Below are 16286 nucleotides of genomic sequence, written 5' to 3' on the forward strand. Positions count from 1 at the left end.
GGGGGGGGGGGGGGGGGGGGGGGTGGCGAGTGCCATGATCTGATTTATGTTTTACAAGGTGAACAAAGTTAGAGAGTGCAAGAGATACTGCAGAGGGAGAAATGCAGCTCCTCTCTGAACCATAGTCATCCAGACCAAACCCACAGCTGGAGTCACCCCAAAAGTGACAAGGGAGTTCCCACAAGGGAGTGCCCCAAACCATGCTGAGATGGGGCCATCAGGATTCCAAAGAAAGAAGCACTAAATGCCAGGGTGATCAGTCCAAAACATTTATTAGGGGAACTTACAGAGTGGGCTGCAGCACCTTCCAGACAGACAGCGAGAAAAAGATGTTCTACCTGGGTATGTCTGCAGCAAGGGGGGCAGGGTAAGGAGTTTATATGAGGGTTTAAGGAATTTGTCTCAGGGCCGGGGCCAGTTTCTTTCAGTGTTTTGGGCAACAACCTAGATACCTTTATCAGTGCCTGGGAATGTTGAAGGCGGGGAAACCTGCAGCTCTCTGGGTCACAGAGCAGTCAAGGCATTCTGTGTTTCTCGGTCAGGATAGAGAAGAAAGTGGGAGAAACTGGGGATCCTGCACATAGCGACCACCCCCACCCTTGGCCACCCGGGCCTTGCCCTCAGCTGAGTCCCCCTGAGGCCGGCCTTGGGCAGGCTCCAGCCCACTCTCCCTCTTGGTCTTGGCCTTGGCCCTGCAGTCGCCCCTGTCATCCTCCTGGAGTCGCACTGTGCAGCGGCCCGTGACATGGTGCAGTGCCTGTGTGTGGTGAAATCCAACCCGGAGCCATCTGTGGCCTTCGAGCTGCCGTCGCGCAATGTGACTGTGAACGAGACCGAGCGGGAGTTTGTGTACTCAGAGCGCAGTGGCCTCCTGCTCACCAACATTCTCACGCTGCGGGGGCAGGCCCAGGCCCCACCCCAGGTCATCTGTCTGGCGAGGAACCTCTATGGCACCAAGAGCCTGGAGCTGCCCTTCCAGGGAGCCCGTGAGTGCTGTGGCCTAGGGATGGGAGCCACAGGAGGGAGGGGGCTCCTCTGGGATCCAAGCTCCCCCCACCCTGAGGCTGGCTATCAGCCACTGAGCTGGGTCAGGCTATGCAGATTGATAAAGCGGTAGAGGATTCCCACCCTGGCTGGTGAGGCGCGGCCACCCTGAGTTTGCCCCCACTTTATGAGCTCCTCCCCTTGGCCCTCTAGCAACTAATGGAGCCTCCAGCTAGTCAGTCAGTGCAAAGATGTGCCAGCTGTGTAAATATTTTGACTATCACCCCAGTATGTCTCCTAAGAACCCAGGTGTCCTCATTACCACCAGCAGCCCTGAGGGCGCCTGGGTCTTCTCCGTCCTCAGACCGACTGATGTGGGCCAAGATCGGGCCGGTAGGAGCTGTGGTTGCCTTTGCCATCCTAATTGCCATCGTCTGCTACATTACCCAGACACGCAGAAAGTGAGTGCCTGGAGGGCAGCCCTGCGTGTGGGCACAGCGGGTTCTATTCGGGGAATGCTCAGCTGGACAGCTGAGAGCGGGCTCCTGTGAATTCGAGCCTCTGTCGGTCGGAGGCATGCCAGTAGCTGGGCTGAGCGCTTTACACGAATCGTTCATTACCTGTTACCCTACGTTCTGCGCTGTCGCCTCCCTGTCCCCAGGAACTGTCCCCGACACACTCCAGCATGATGGGGAAAGCCCAGGTACCCCTGGCTACAGCCACAGCATCAGTCCTAGTTGGTTCCAGAAGCCCTAAAGAATACACACACCTGTGGCAACAAAAATACTCCCCAGCCCCAAACCACACCCACCTGGCGCAACTGAGCTGCTGTTATTTTTTTTCCTTGCAGCACATACATACATATCAGCTGTCCTGAAAGTGAATTAATCTCCCTGCTCCACATCTAGGCAGCAAGAGGGACAGACAGACCCAGAGCATATGAGGGAACCCAGAGAATCCAGACTGGGGGCTTGGAAAGTGGCAGTGACCAGAGGCCAGGTGGCTCATCCTCGTACAGGATAGGAGCCGCAGCGGCAGGGGAGGGACGGGCCCTGGTGGACAGAGAGAGGCTGGTTGTTTTGAAGAGGCTGTTTGCCCCATCGTAGAGAGATGTGTGAGGGCAACTCCGCAGTCTCCTGAGCCAACCTGTGAGGTAGACAGGGGTGCAGGAAGGGAGGGGAGAGGGAGGCCTGGGAATCCCCCTGGGGCTGATGTGTCCTGCCCTGCAGAAAGAACGTGACAGAGAGCCCCAGCTTCTCCGCAGGGGACAACCCCCCCGTCTTGTTCAGCAGTGACTTCCGCATCTCTGGGGCGCCGGAGAAGTACGAGGTGAGGGCCAGAGCCCCATGGCTCCAGGCTAGCTGGGGACCCTGGATGCCAGGGACACCGAGGGCCTGGGCAGGACCCGTGAGGCCAAGGGGCCGAGGGGGAGGCCAGGCCTTAAGGGGGAGAGGAAGGAAGTGTGGAGGCCTGGGTTGGACCTGGAGGCTGGGGAGCAGCTGCCTGGGCTGAGGCTGTGAAGGGCTGTGGGGTGTGGGGCCCAAGGCAGCCCTCATCCTCCCGGCCTGTGTCTGTGACTGCATTTCCTTCTCCAATAGTCCAGAGAGGTCTCTACCCTGGAATGTCACTGAGCGCCCCAGGAGGTAGGTTCCAGGGGCCTCAGTGTGCCTGCCTCCGGGCCCTTGTTGGGCCTTGAGGCTGGTGTGCATGTATGTGCGTCCCTGTCAGGCTTCCAAGATGGTCTCTGGTTAAGTCTGGCCCTGCCCGGCAGTCCTGGCCTTGTCTCTTCTGTCTCATTGCTGCTCCTTTCTGTCTGTGGCCACCGTCCTGTGTGTGTGTCCAAATACCCGTGGCGGGGACAGGATGTGCGGGGAACAGGGATGGAAAGCGTGATTGGGAAGCCGAAGTCCTATCTGTAGGATCTCCCAGACTGAGGAGGGAGACCATGCCAGATCCAAATAGGGGAAGGATTTACAGAGCCAGGCATTTCCAAAAATTTGGGAAAGTGAGATCCTGATTTGGTGGCTTTAATGTGGGAAGGTGTTTATGAGTTGAATTGTATGGCCCAAATTCCTGTGTTGGAGAAGCCTTCCTGGAAAAATCAATTTTGTAGGTAAATTATAAGGTCAGCAATGAGGAGGTCATTGTGTGTAGGTGTGTCAGCACTGGCACAGGCCCCAGAGGATGACTTGAAGAGTATGGGGCTCGCTGGCCTGGTGTTCCTTGAGAAAGGAGGTTCACACGGGGCTTTGGCACTGAACTTGGGAGCTATAGGGGTGTGAACACACCAGCCTTTGCATCAGGAAAAGGTGGGGACAGGACCCTGCTAATGGGTTGTTTCCCCTCATAGAGAGAGAGGCGCTTGGGATCTGAGAGGAGGCTGCTGGGCCTGCGGGGGGAGCCCCCAGAGCTGGACCTGAGCTATTCCCACTCGGACCTGGGAAAACGACCCACCAAGGACAGCTACACCCTGACGGAGGAGCTGGCTGAATATGCTGAAATCCGCGTCAAGTGAAGGGGCTGGGGGCAGCCCATGTGGACGACCCCCGCCCCTGGGACCCTTGTGGGCCCCCACTGGCTGTGGGCTCCCTTCCTCCCCAAAGTAGCCGGGGTTGGGGCAGCAAGTGGATGAGGCACGTGACAGTGAGGTCCTGGGGGCCTGGCCTCCCCCTCCTTCTCAGCTGCTCCCTCCCTGCAGCACCCCCATTCCCACATTACAACTCCCCTCTAACCTCCTTTAACCTCATCTGTCTGGAGGGGAGCTCTGTCTGTCCGTGTTATTTATTGCTACCCCCTGCCTTGTCTCCCCACCCTCCACCTGCCCATCCCCCACCTGGCCCCAGGACCTATACAAAAGGGACATGAAATAAATGTCTCAAAGCCAAATACCAGTGTAGATCCTGATGATTTCTGACCTGTGCTTGGGGAGCCTGCCATCCCACTGTCTACAGAATGATCACAGAGTTTCTTCTTGCCCTCTATTGGGTCTTCGGGGGGAGGGCAAGGACCCAGGGATTCTAGCCTTGAGCCTGGGCCAACTGCCATTAAATTGCTCCCAGCTGGTGCTGTGGGCTGGGTCTGGTTTGACTTCTGGGTGACTTCACATAACAACCTCATTCCTGCTTCCGCTGCTATGAGATCAACTGACAGCACTGGGCTCACACTGGCACATGGCCATGACTTGATGGAAGGGAGGTGGCTGCCCCTTCCGAAGGGCATGGGCTCTCCGTCTGCCACAGTCCCCACCATGTCCTGTTGTCCCATACCTGGCTGGCTCACTCACTGACATTGCCTTCTAGTCCCTGCAGGCCAGGGGTGGGAACCCCAGATCTAGGTGTCTTGAGTCTGTGTTGGTTTGGCACCATCCCTCCCATTCATGCTGCACTCTGCAGCTTCAGCCTGTCAAATGTCACTATATGTGGTTCAAGAAATGTCAATTGGGCACCAGCTGTGTACCGAGCCTCTTGAGGAAGCTCAGGCTATCCTGAGTAGGGATCCCCAGGACAACCCTATGAAGATAAGAATAGTGGGCCTCAGAGAAACTAGGTGATTTTCCCAGGGTCCCAGAGCTAGGAAATGGTGAGGCCAGACCTTGGACTCCGGTTCCCGCTCACTGGCTGAGCGAGGTGCGGGCGCGACACCGAGGGTTGTGATCCGTTGCCAGACACGAAAAAAGACAAAAAAGAAAAAAAAGNAGGTGCGGGCGCGACACCGAGGGTTGCGATCCGTTGCCAGACACGAAAAAAGACAAAAAAGAAAAAAAAGAAAAAAAAAAAGAAATGCACTTTTTCTATAATACTTGTCAGGAATTTAAAGATGGCTAGACTCTTTGATACAAATGATATTAATAACTAACATTTGTTGGCTCTTACTACATGCCACACGATTCTACTCAATTTACGTGGATTAATCTCCATTTACCTTCCCTAGCAACTATGACAATGGTTCTCAAAATATGGTCCCTAGCCAGCAGCAGCAGCATTACCTGGGAACTTGTTAGAAAGGCAAATTCTCAGGTCCCACCCAAGACTGCAGGAGTCGAAAACTCTGGGTGGGGCCCAGTCATCTGTGTTTTGCGCTCCAGGTGATTGTGGTGCACACTGACATTTGACAACCTGGAGTTTGTGAGGCACAGAGAGGTTTTAAGTCACTTCCTTGAGGTCCCCCAGCTGGTAATGGTGGATTGCAGATTTGAGCCTCGACTCCTGGCTCCAGAGGCCACGCTCTGACTACTGTGCTGCACTACCAGACTGGTAAGACCCAACAGCCATGCACAGGGCCCTGCAGGTTCTCAGGGAGCAGTAGGGATAAAGCGGTGGGTCTGCAGGCAGTTAGGGCAGGGTTTCCTAAGATGACTGTTCTCCCCTGGTTTTTGAAGAAAGCAGAGGATACAAGACAGAGACCAAAGTAAAGCCATAGAGGCAGGAATAAACAAACCATGTTGGGAGAGCAAGGTGATGAGACCACTTGAGCTGGAATGGAAAGTCCACATGCTGGAGAAAGGAAGAGAGGCTGTGGTGGCTGGGGCTGTGAGCCATGGGGAAGGGACCTCCATGGGTCCTGCCCAAGCCTGGTCAACTGTTTGCCCTTCCTCACAGAGCTTGCAGTCTTGTAGGGAGAAGGCCATGAAACAATCTTGCATGTGATGCCAAACTGCAACTTAAACACCTGCTCTCCACAGAGAAGCTCAGGGCTTTCAGAGCACAGAATCTAAGTGTCACTTACGGTCTCAGGGGTCAGGGGAGGCTTCCCTATGGAAGGAAAGTCATGCAGATGTGAAAGCCCCAAGTGGGAACATGTTTAGTGAAATTTCAGGAGCTTAAGCAAGGACAGAGAGGCTGGAAGGGTGGTGTGACATGAGGCAGAGAATAGGTAAGGGCCTGTCGACGGCCAGAATGGAAGTTTCTTCCAGATCTCCTGCACACACGCTCATGGGCCCCACCCTTACACACCCATGTCCTGACAACAGACCCTGGCTCCAGTGGGTCTGGCCTGGTAGGAATTCTGCTGAAGACTTTGCCCTGAGGCAGAGCAGTGTCAATAAACGACGACGGGGAGTAACCCTGTGCTTCCCAAGCGCAGCCCGAACGCCATGCTGGTGGGCGAAATGATCGCAGGAGGGGCGTGGAACAACTTTAACGTTACTCTTTCTGTTTCATTCAGTATGTGCCAGAACAAAAGGAAACCGTTATACCAAACAGGCATGCAGAGCAGTGTCAATAAACGACGACGGGGAGTAACCCTGTGCTTCCCAAGCGCAGCCCGAATGCCATGCTGGTGGGCGAGATGATCGCAGGAGGGGCGTGGAACAACTTTAACGTTACTCTTTCTGTTTCATTCAGTATGTGCCAGAACAAAAGGAAACCGCTATACCAAACAGGCATTTTTTTTTTTTTATAAAAGCTTAGGATGAGGCTAAGTTTAAAAAGTGTTTTAAATCAATCAAGAGAATTGACTTAAAATAGAGTATTATATAAAAATGTTTTAGGTGGTTTACGGACCAGGCAAAAGTCCTAAAGGCTGTAGGCAAATCTCTAAAGTCTGGGAGGTAGTTTGAACTCCATTAGGAGTGACTAACACTCAGTGATGACACACAAGTAGGACATGAATTCAGGATCAGGCTGTCTGTTTATTGAGCATCTCTGTGTGCCAGGACTATGCTGGGTCCTCGGGGTACAGCTGTGCCCAGAAGAACCACTCTCTGACTTCCTGGAACTGACATTCTGCGGAAGAGACGGATGACAGTCCTGTAGGTCAGACAGTGAGCAAGCTAAGAAGGAACCCTAAGCAAGACAGAGATCAGCACGTGCTGAGCAAGCCTGCTGTGTTAGAAAGAGAGGTCATCTGAGCAGAGACCACAGAAGTGAAGGAGGGAGCTCTGTGGGTTTCTGGGGAATGTGGGTCCTGGGAAAGCCAAAATCAGGTGCAAAGACCCAAGGCCAGAATATACTTATTATGCTCATGGAAGCCGAAGGAACCCAGCATGCCCAGGAGGAATGAGGGAGCCGGAGTGGTCACCAGGGGAGACCCATTCCAGAAGGCCTTCTAGGCCACGGGCAGGATCGGGCTTTTACTCTGAGTGAATAGGAAGCCACTGGGGAATTATATTCAGAGGAGTGTTATGGAGGGGCTTGGGGTTTCACAGGGCAGCTGTGTGCGTCGTGAGCACAGGTGAGCAGTAAAGCAGGAAGAGGGCTTGAAGGCTGGCGGTTGTCTAAGAGAGAGGGCATGGAGGTGCAGAGGGGCAGGGCGGGACGTACTTTGGAGGAGGAATTGATGGGTCTCACTAATGCTGGAGGTGAGGGAAAGAGAGGAGTCAAAGACAACTCTGGCTGCTTCCTTAGATGCTGAAGAAAGCGGAAGGAACAGAACATGGGAGTGATCTACTCTGGCTGTGTTCAGGCCCAGAGGGACAGGAAAGGCAGATGGCACCCCTCCCTTGAAAAACGCCACACTGAGGTAGAGTTAGGACCCATGACACAGTGACTCACACCTGTTGACTCAGAGAGATAGGGACAGAAGTGGGAGATGAGGTCTGGTTGGGCTGAAAGAGAGGCGAGCAGATGTCATGGTCTCAGATGCCGGGAGGGATGAGCCACCTCATGCAAGAGGAAGGACATCCAGGCACCAGACCGTGATGATAAGGCAGGTCTCTTTGTCCCTTCCCTCTTGCCAACCTTCTCATTTCAGTCGCTCCTGGCAGAGATGACCTGTCTGTCCCCGGCTCATCCCTCACCCTGTCCCTAAGACCATGCCTGGAGCGGGCAGCTCCATTGTCTTCATCAATGGAAGGGCTGCAGGCCGGTGCTGGCTACTGCAAAGCCTCCTCCCTGCTCACCGCCCCAGGGCTGGGGACTCCCCCCACTGCTCAGGAGGAGCCAAGCCTCCTTCTATCTCCACCCTCCTCATTCTCAATAGGAGGTGACAAGCTCGCCTCAAAGGCAGGGCAGCAGCCAAGCAGAAGACCCTTTCCTGCCCCAAAGCTCGGTCTGCCAGGAATATTTCTCTGGGGAGTGGGAGGGAAACAACATATTGGTCTCAAAGGGCCTGTCTGTCAGGCTCATGAAAGAGCTGAGCAGCCGGAGGTGTGTGAACCAATGTCACTGCAGAGTGCTGGTCAGCAGAGTAAGTGACAATGTCTGTAATAAGAACACCCCACTCTTGGGAGTGCTCATTCCATGACAGCCACTGTGCAAAGTGCTTCACATGCTCACGGATCTCTCCCAGCACCCTTGTGAAGTCGGCAACACCAATCTCCTTATCACCCTTAGAGGGGAAACTGAGGGCGTGTCACAGCTGACAAGTGACAACTGGGATTCGAGCCCAGGTCTATTTACTGCATGCTTGTCATGAGCTGCATGTGCTGCTGAGGGGGTCATGCATGTGATCTCACTAACCCCGTGAGGAAGGCACTATCATCCCCATCTTACAGTCCTGGGCTGACAAGTGACAACTGGGATTCGAGCCCAGGTCTATTTACTGCATGCTTGTCATGAGCTGCGTGTGCTGCTGAGGGGGTCATGCATGTGATCTCACTAACCCCGTGAGGAAGGCACTATCATCCCCATCTTACAGTCCTGGTCAGGGGGCAGGGGCGTACAGCCAGCAGGGAGTGGCAGCCCAGGGATCACAGGGCCCCTTTAGTTGCCTGGCCTCACTGCTTCCCTGGTGAGGAGGTGACAATGAAGTCACCCAAAACTGAAACCTCTTTGGAGGGAAAGATGGAAGAGTGAAGGCACCAAAGCTACTGTTCCCAGGAGTCCTGCTCCCCCACCCTTGCCTTGTCCACAGAGCCCTTTGCCTCCGGAAATCAAGTCATGTCCAGGAAGCCGTTGCTCCGTCTCCTTCTGTTACAAGACTATGAGCAATGCCTGGCGCTGTGGCTGGAAAAGGGCTCAGAGACTCCCAGGTGATGAGCAGGGATTCAAGTCCCCACGGGCCCCTACCAGAGACTTTTGGGAACCAGTCCCGTGGCCTGGAGTCCTCTACTGAGATCGCTGGATTTTTAAAAACTTTTTATTTTGAAATAATTATAAATTCACAGGAAGTTGCAAAGATAGAACAGAGAGGTCTGGTGTGCTCTTCGCTTAGTTTCTCCCGATGGTTACTTCTTACATAACTATAGTACAGATCAAAACCAGGACTTTGACGTATGATGTGTGTGTGCAGTTCTGTGTCATTTTGTCCCATGTCTAGATGTCTATAACCACCATGGCAATCCACATACAGAGCTATTCCATTGCCACGGAGACCTCCCTGTGCTACTCCCTTTACTGTCACACCCACTCCCCTTCCCCCACCTTCCCCAACCCCTACAACCAGTAATCTGTTCTCCATCTCCATGATTTTGTCATTTCAAGAATGTGACACAGCATGTGACTTTTTGAGATTGGCTTTTATCACTTAATATAATGCTCTTCAGAATCACCCAAGTTGTTGCCTGTATCAGTACCTCGTTCCTTTTTATTGCTGCGTAGGACTCCATGGCGTGGATATATCATAATTTGCTTAACCACTCATGTTGGTTGTTTCCAGTTTTTGACTATTAGAAATAAAGCTGCTGTGAATAGTTGTGTACAGGTTTTTGTGTAAACATAAATTTTCATTTCTTGGGACTAAAATGTCCAGAAGTGCAATTGCTGGATTACATGATAGGTATATATTTTGTTTCGTTTTTCAAGAAACGGACAAACTGTTTTGCAGAGAGGCTGTATCATTTTCCATTCACACCAGCAAAGCATGACTGATCCAGGTTCACTGCATCCTCACCAGCATTTGGTAGTGTCATTATTTTTTATTTTAGCTGTTCTAATAGGTGTGTAGTGATATGTTTTACAGTCTTAATTTGCATGTCACTAATGGCTAGTGATGTGAAACATCTTTTCATCATGTGCGTATTTGCCATCTGCATATCCTCTTCCGGGAAATGTCTCTTCATGTCTTTTGCCCATCTTCTAATTGGATTTTTCGTTGTTGTTGAGTTTATGTTGAATTTTGAGAGTTCTGTATATATTCATTATAGATGTAAATCCTTTGTCAGATATGTGGTTTGCAAATATTTTCTCCCAGTCTGTAATTTGTCTTTTCATTCTCTTAACAGGGTCTTTCAGAGTAAAAAAATTTTAATTTTGATGAAGTCCAAGTTATTGATTTTTAGGGATCATGCTGTTGGTGTCATATCTAAGAACATTTCATCGAGCCCTAGGTCCCAAAGATTTTCTCCTATGCTACCTTCTGAAAGTTTTATAGTAATGTTTTATGTGTAAATCTATGATCTACTTTGAATTAATTTTTGCATAAGGTATCAGGTTTAGGTTGAGGTTCATGTCTTTGCCTACATATATCCAATTGCTCTACCACTATTTGTTGAAAAAACTTTTCTTTGTTCTCCATCCTAAGGGAATTTTTGATCATTAGAAGATCGCATATAATAGATTAATTAATAGAGAGCTATTTCCACCATAAAGACAGCAGGCTGGCATTTTGATGAAGAGAAATGAGTTGCTTATGTGCTCTGGGCTCTTTAGTGAGAATATCAGAGCTCCTTTAAGAGTAACGTGTTAGTGGAACCCTTGTAGTGTTAGCAGACTATGACTTTGAACTTTGTCCATGAAAATAATGTCTTTAGGCCAGCCCGGTGGCGCACTGCTATAGTGCGCTGCTTGGGAAGCCCGGCGTCACTCCCGCTGAGGGTTCGAGGGTTCGGATCCCACATGCAGACCGGTTCCCGCTCACTGGCTGAGCGAGGCGCGGGAGCAACACCGAGGGCTGCGATCCCGTTGCCGGTCCCGGTCCGGTGCGGGGGCGACACTGAGGGTTGCGATCCGTTGCCAGACACGGAAAAAGGAAAAAAAAAAAAATCAGTCATGGGGGCCGGCCTGGTGGCACACTGGAGAGTGCGGGGGGCAACACTGAGGGTTGCGATCCGTTGCCGGACACGGAAAAAGGAAAAAAAAAAAAATCAGTCATGGGGGCCGGCCTGGTGGCGCACTGGAGAGTGCACCGCTTGGGAGTGCGGCGGCGCTCCCACAGAGGGTTTGGATCCCATGTGGAGACCGGTTCCAGCTCACTGGCTGAGCGCGGTGCCGGCACAACACCGAGGGTTGCGATCCCGTTACCGGTCAGTAAAAAAGACAAAAAGGAAAAAAAAAATCAGTCATGGAACTACAAATTCTGTGGGGCTCTTTCTGGGTTTCTAGTCTGTTCAATTAACCTATGTGTCTTCATCTTCACCAATACTACACAATTTTGATTACTATATATTAGTTTATTTATTTATTTATTTTTGGCAGCTGGTCGGTATGGGATCCAAACCCTTGACCTTGGTGTTATAACACCACGCTCTAACCAACTGAGCTAACTGGCAAGCCCTGTATATTACTTTATAAAAAAATCAGAGTCATTCCTCTCCCTTTTATTCTTCTTTTTCAGAAATGTTTTCTATTCTACTTTTGTCTTTCCATGTAAATTTTAGAATAATCTTATCTATATCTATAAAAAATCTTGCTAGGATTTTGATAGTAATTGCATCAAATCTCCACATGTATCCATTTGGGGAGAATTGACATCTTTACTATGTTTTGTCTTCCAGTCCATGAGTATGGTATGTTTCTTATTTAGGTCTTCTCTGAGTTTTGTCAGCAGTGTTTTGTAGGTTTCAATGTGCACGTCTTATATATGTTTTGTTAGATTTACATCTAAGTATTTTGGGGGGGGACCATTGTAAATTTTAAACACCTATGGAGCATATATCAAGGTAAGCCACATGCAGGGCTATAAATTTCCCTCTCATGCTTTAGTTGTGCTCCACAAAATCTGAGAAGTTCTATTTTCATTTTCATTTAGTTCAATGTATTTTTAAATTTCCCTTGAGACTTCCTCTTTGACCCATGGATTACTTATAAACATGTTGTTTAGTTTCCAACTATTTGAAGATTTTTCTGTTATCTTTTTTTTATTGATATCTAGCTTGATTCCATTGCGGTTAGAGAACATACTCTGTATGATTTTGATTATTTCAAATTTTTTGAAGCTTGTTTTATGTCCCTGCATGTGGTTTAGATTGGTATATGTTCTATAGGTGTTTTTTAAAGTGTGTATTATGTGTATAATAAAATGTCAATTAGATCCTGTTGATTGATGGTGTTTTTGAGGTCTTATATAAACTTGCTAATTTTCTGCCTAGTTGTTATTTCAGTTGTTGAGAGAGGGATGTTGAAATTTCTAACTAAAAATGTGAATTTGTCTAGTTCTAATTTCTATTGGTTTTTGCTTCACATATTTTGTAGCTCTGTTGTTTGGTTCATACATAATTAGGACTGTTATGTCTTCTTGGTAAATTGACCCTTTCCACATTACATAATGTCACTCTCTGGCCTTTCTTTGCTTTAATTCTACTTTATCTGTAACTAATATAGGCACTTCTACTTTCTTTTGACTAATGTTTACATGGTATATCCTTTTCCGTTATTTTACTTTCAACTTACCTATATCACTATATTTAAAGTTATTTTCTTATAGACAGCATATAGTTGGGTCATGTTTTTTTATCTACTCTGTCAATCTGTCTTTAAATTTGTGTATTTAGACTGTTTATATATAATGTAATTACTTACATGCTAAGGCTTAAGTCTGCCATTTCTTTTTTTTTTCTCTTTATTCTCTCTGATTTTAATTTACATTTTCTTTTTCCTACACTTCTGTTTGTTCCTTGAACAGATTTTTAGAATTACATTTTGATTTATCTATAGTGTTTTTGAGTATATCTTTGTATAGCTTTTTTACTGGTTTCTCTAGGTATTACATTATACATAACTTATCAAAGTCTACTGGCTTTATCATTTTAACAGTTCAAGTGAAGTATAGAAACCTTACCTCTCTTTAAATCTCTTTATCCTCTACCATTTATACTATAATTGCCTTAAATATTTCCTCTACAAACATTAAGAACAGAATTAGGACAGTGTCATAGTTTTTGCTTTGACTGTCAAACATAATTTATAAAATTCAAGAGAAGAAGAAAAGTCTATTGTATTTACCTGTAGGTTTGCTCTTTCAGAGTTCTTTCTTCCTTCCTGATGTTCCAAGATTCCTTTAAAATAATCATTTTCTGTATATTTATAAAATTCCCTTTAGCTCTTCTTTTAGGGTAAGTCTCTGTTGGATAAAAATTCTCTTAGTTTTCCTTCATCTGAGAATGTCTTTATTTCCCCTTCACTCCTGAAGGATATTTTCACTAGATAAAAAGGATTTTAGGCTGATGGTTCTTTCCTTTCAGCACCTGAAAAATACTGTGTCGCCTCCTGATGGCGTCCATGGTTTCTGATGAGAAATTCATTGTCATTTAAATGGTTTTCTCTCTGTAGGTAATGTGTTATTTCTCAGTGGTTGCTTTCATTTTTTCTTTGTCTTTAGTTTTCAGAAGTTTGACTATGATGTAACTTGGCATGGATTTCTTTGGATTTATCCTGTATGGGGTTCACTCAGCTTCTTGAATATGTAGGTAGATATGTGTGTGTGTGTGTGTGTGTGTGTGTGTGTGTTGTTAAATTAAGAAAATTTGCAGCCACTATTTCTTCAACTACTTTATTAGCCCCACCCTCTTTTCCTCTCCTTCTGAGACATTAATGACATGAAAATTAGATCTTTTATTATAGTTACACATGGTTTTGAGTCTCTGTTCATTTTTTTCAGTATATTTCCTCTCTGTTGTTCAGAATGGGTAATTTCTATTATTCCATGTTCCATTTCACTGATTCTTTCTTCTATACTTGCATTCTTCTGTTTAGCTCATCCATTAAGATTTTATTTCAGTTATTGCATTTTTTTTTTCCTTTTTGTCTTTTTTCATGACTGGCAATGGATCGCAACCCTCAGTGTCGCGCCTGTACTGGACCGGGACCGGCAACGGGATTGCAACCCTCGGTGTTGCACCCGCACCTCGCTCAGCCAGTGAGCGGCCAGTCCAGTTATTGCATTTTTTAATTCTCAAATTTCCATTCGTTTCTTCTTTATATTTTCTATTTCTTTTCTGAGATGTTCTGTTTTTCCATTTTTTCCAAGTGTTTTTATAATTGCTCATCAAAGCATATTTACAATGGCTGCTTTAGAATCTTTGTCAGATAATTCTAGTGTCTGTGTCACCTTGGTGTTTGTGTCTGTTGATTACTTTTTCTCATTCAATTTGACAAATTCCTGGTTTTTAGCATAAGTGATTTTCATTCGAAACCTGGACATTTTGGGTATTATGTTAGAAGACTCTGGATTTTATTTAAATAAAATTAAAAAAACCTGACACTACTCCAGTGAAGTGAAGTGGGGTGAGAGGTACTGCCTCATTACTTTCAGATGGGGGTATAAGTCCAGGTTCTCTGCTCAGCCTCTTTGGACAGTTGTAGGATAAGAACTCTTTGTTACTGCTGGGCAGAGGTGGGAGTTCAGGTTCCCCACTAGGTAGCCACTAATATCACTCTAACTGGGATGGGGGTACCTCGTTACTGCTCCCCACATGGTTTCCACTGACACTGTGTGTGGATGGAGGGTAGGGGTGCTGCTGCTGAGTAGTGGTGAAAGTTGCTGGAATATTTTTGTCTCTTTCTAGTTGTTGGCTTCTCCAGTATCCAGTCTGGGATATATGAAGCAAAGAGAAAACCCAGGAAATTCACCACCATATCATTCTTTGGGTCCCAAGGTCCCTAACCAGTCTGCCTTTCCTCCACCTTTAAGAGTCTTCTTATGCTTGTTTTATAATGTCCAGGATTTTTAGTTGTAATTAGAAGAAGAAATAGGGAAAAGTACATCTACTTTATCTTCCCAGTGTATTACTGCTTTTTGAAAAATTTATTCTTCACTCTATCTGTTTCCCTGTGGGCCAGCTGCCCCCAGAGTGTGGTGGTGTCAGAGTAAAGACTTCTTAGAAGCTTTCCTCATCATCTGTAGGATTTACATGGCTTTGACTGCTGTCTGGTGCTGCTTCTGAGACACTCACTAACTAGAAGACTGATAAAAGTGGTGAGGTATCAGTCTCAAGGCTTTCCCATGCAATACCACTTTGCACAAGGTATGTTTTTCCTTCCTAATATCTGTGTACTCTTTCCTCAGCCCTTGGGGTCTGCCATCAGTGTAAGTGGTCAGATTCTTCACCATTCATGCCTGTGAGAGAAAGTAGTGAAAACGATAATAACTAGATGGTGTCAGTAAATTATGAATACTTTCAACTTGGCCTATGCATTTTTCAGCAGGCTGGCAGTTCTAATTTGCTTGGGTTGAGTCATTAACATTTTCTGAGAGCGGGGTAGAGGAGAAGTTGTGGAGAAGCCTGTTCTGAAACTGATCTGATATAGAAAATTCATACGCTGAAACAAAGAACTGACCACAGATACTCCAGTGTCCCTTCCAATCTGACTCCAAGCCCACATCCCCTCCATTGTCCCCCTTCCCCACTCTCCAGACCATGTGCCTCTTGATCACCCTCAGAACCATGGAGAAGCAGGGGGTGTGGCCAAGGAGGGTGAAATCGGTTACTGGAGACTTCACTGTGCTTCCCCTTTCACTCTCAGATGCTGCCAGGGTCCCCGAAGAGGGAAGACACAAGGAAACAGGTAAAAAAATCCCATTTTGTTCTTTTTTTGCATTCAGCAAGCAAGTATGGATTAGCTGCTATGTGCTGTCACAACTCCCAGGGCTGGGAACACAGAGGGGACCTCCTTTTCTCTCTTTTCCCTGTGCTACAGTTGTAGACAGACCCCTGCCTTTGAGCATCCCCCCTTGCCGGGCTTGGTGAGTCTTCTGAGAGTAAGACAGATCACTGGATGCCCAGGAGAGAAGGATGGAGTCAGGGAGACTGACTCCAAGGTCCTGCAAGGCCCGAAACAGGCCTGTATTGAGCAAGCCACAGGTCTGGAGAGCATGGCCTTACCCTGAGCCTTTGTGCCTAATGACTGTCACCCCTAGCCTCCATATTCCACTCTGCCTCCTTAGTCTTCCAATTCCCAGGCCTGGAGCCCCACTTCTTAGGCTCCAGAGACTGCCTAGAGCTCCTTGGGAAGCTTGGCTGTAAGCATGCAGCCCGCTCTGGCAGTCTCCCTCTCCCACTCATGCTGGGGTTTGCAAGCCAGGTCCTGGTGAGGGTGTGGCTGGTGGATGCTGGCAGAGGGGGCACAATCAACTGGAGGCTAGTCTTTGCCTCAGGAAATGGAATCTAGTACTTGCCCCAGCCCATGTAGAAACCCTAAGGAGACCTCAAACTGTGTCCCTCAGAACACTTAACCTACAACCCTGCATATTTCTTGTGGAAAATGTAA

At 48.0% G+C, this 16286-nt stretch overlaps 2 protein-coding genes across 6 annotated transcripts in view; both read left to right on the forward strand.

The window, feature by feature from the left end:
• MAG (myelin associated glycoprotein) overlaps positions 1–3870 on the forward strand; it is a 16418-nt gene extending 12548 nt beyond the window's left edge. For 3 of the 5 annotated variants that reach the window (XM_008580380.1, XM_008580382.1, XM_008580381.1), the window contains 4 exons: positions 699–986; positions 1313–1445; positions 2214–2313; positions 3335–3870. In XM_008580380.1, coding sequence (XP_008578602.1) covers positions 699–986; positions 1313–1445; positions 2214–2313; positions 3335–3499 — 686 coding nt within the window. In that variant the 3' untranslated portion in view covers positions 3500–3870. The remainder of the gene's footprint in view (positions 1–698; positions 987–1312; positions 1446–2213; positions 2314–3334) is intronic. The other 2 variants (XM_008580383.1, XM_008580384.1) reach the window with 1 other exon arrangement.
• An 11593-nt stretch (positions 3871–15463) lies between these two features.
• Positions 15464–16251, forward strand: LOC103596697. The gene is given in 6 exon segments (XM_008580390.1): positions 15464–15478; positions 15768–15809; positions 15811–15870; positions 15872–15999; positions 16051–16156; positions 16243–16251. Coding segments are annotated over 6 exon segments (360 nt in total).
• Positions 16252–16286: the final 35 nt, after the last annotated feature.

This window comes from Galeopterus variegatus, unplaced genomic scaffold (assembly GCF_000696425.1).
Source record: "Galeopterus variegatus unplaced genomic scaffold, G_variegatus-3.0.2 Scaffold2073, whole genome shotgun sequence".
Classification (NCBI taxonomy): domain Eukaryota; kingdom Metazoa; phylum Chordata; class Mammalia; order Dermoptera; family Cynocephalidae; genus Galeopterus; species Galeopterus variegatus.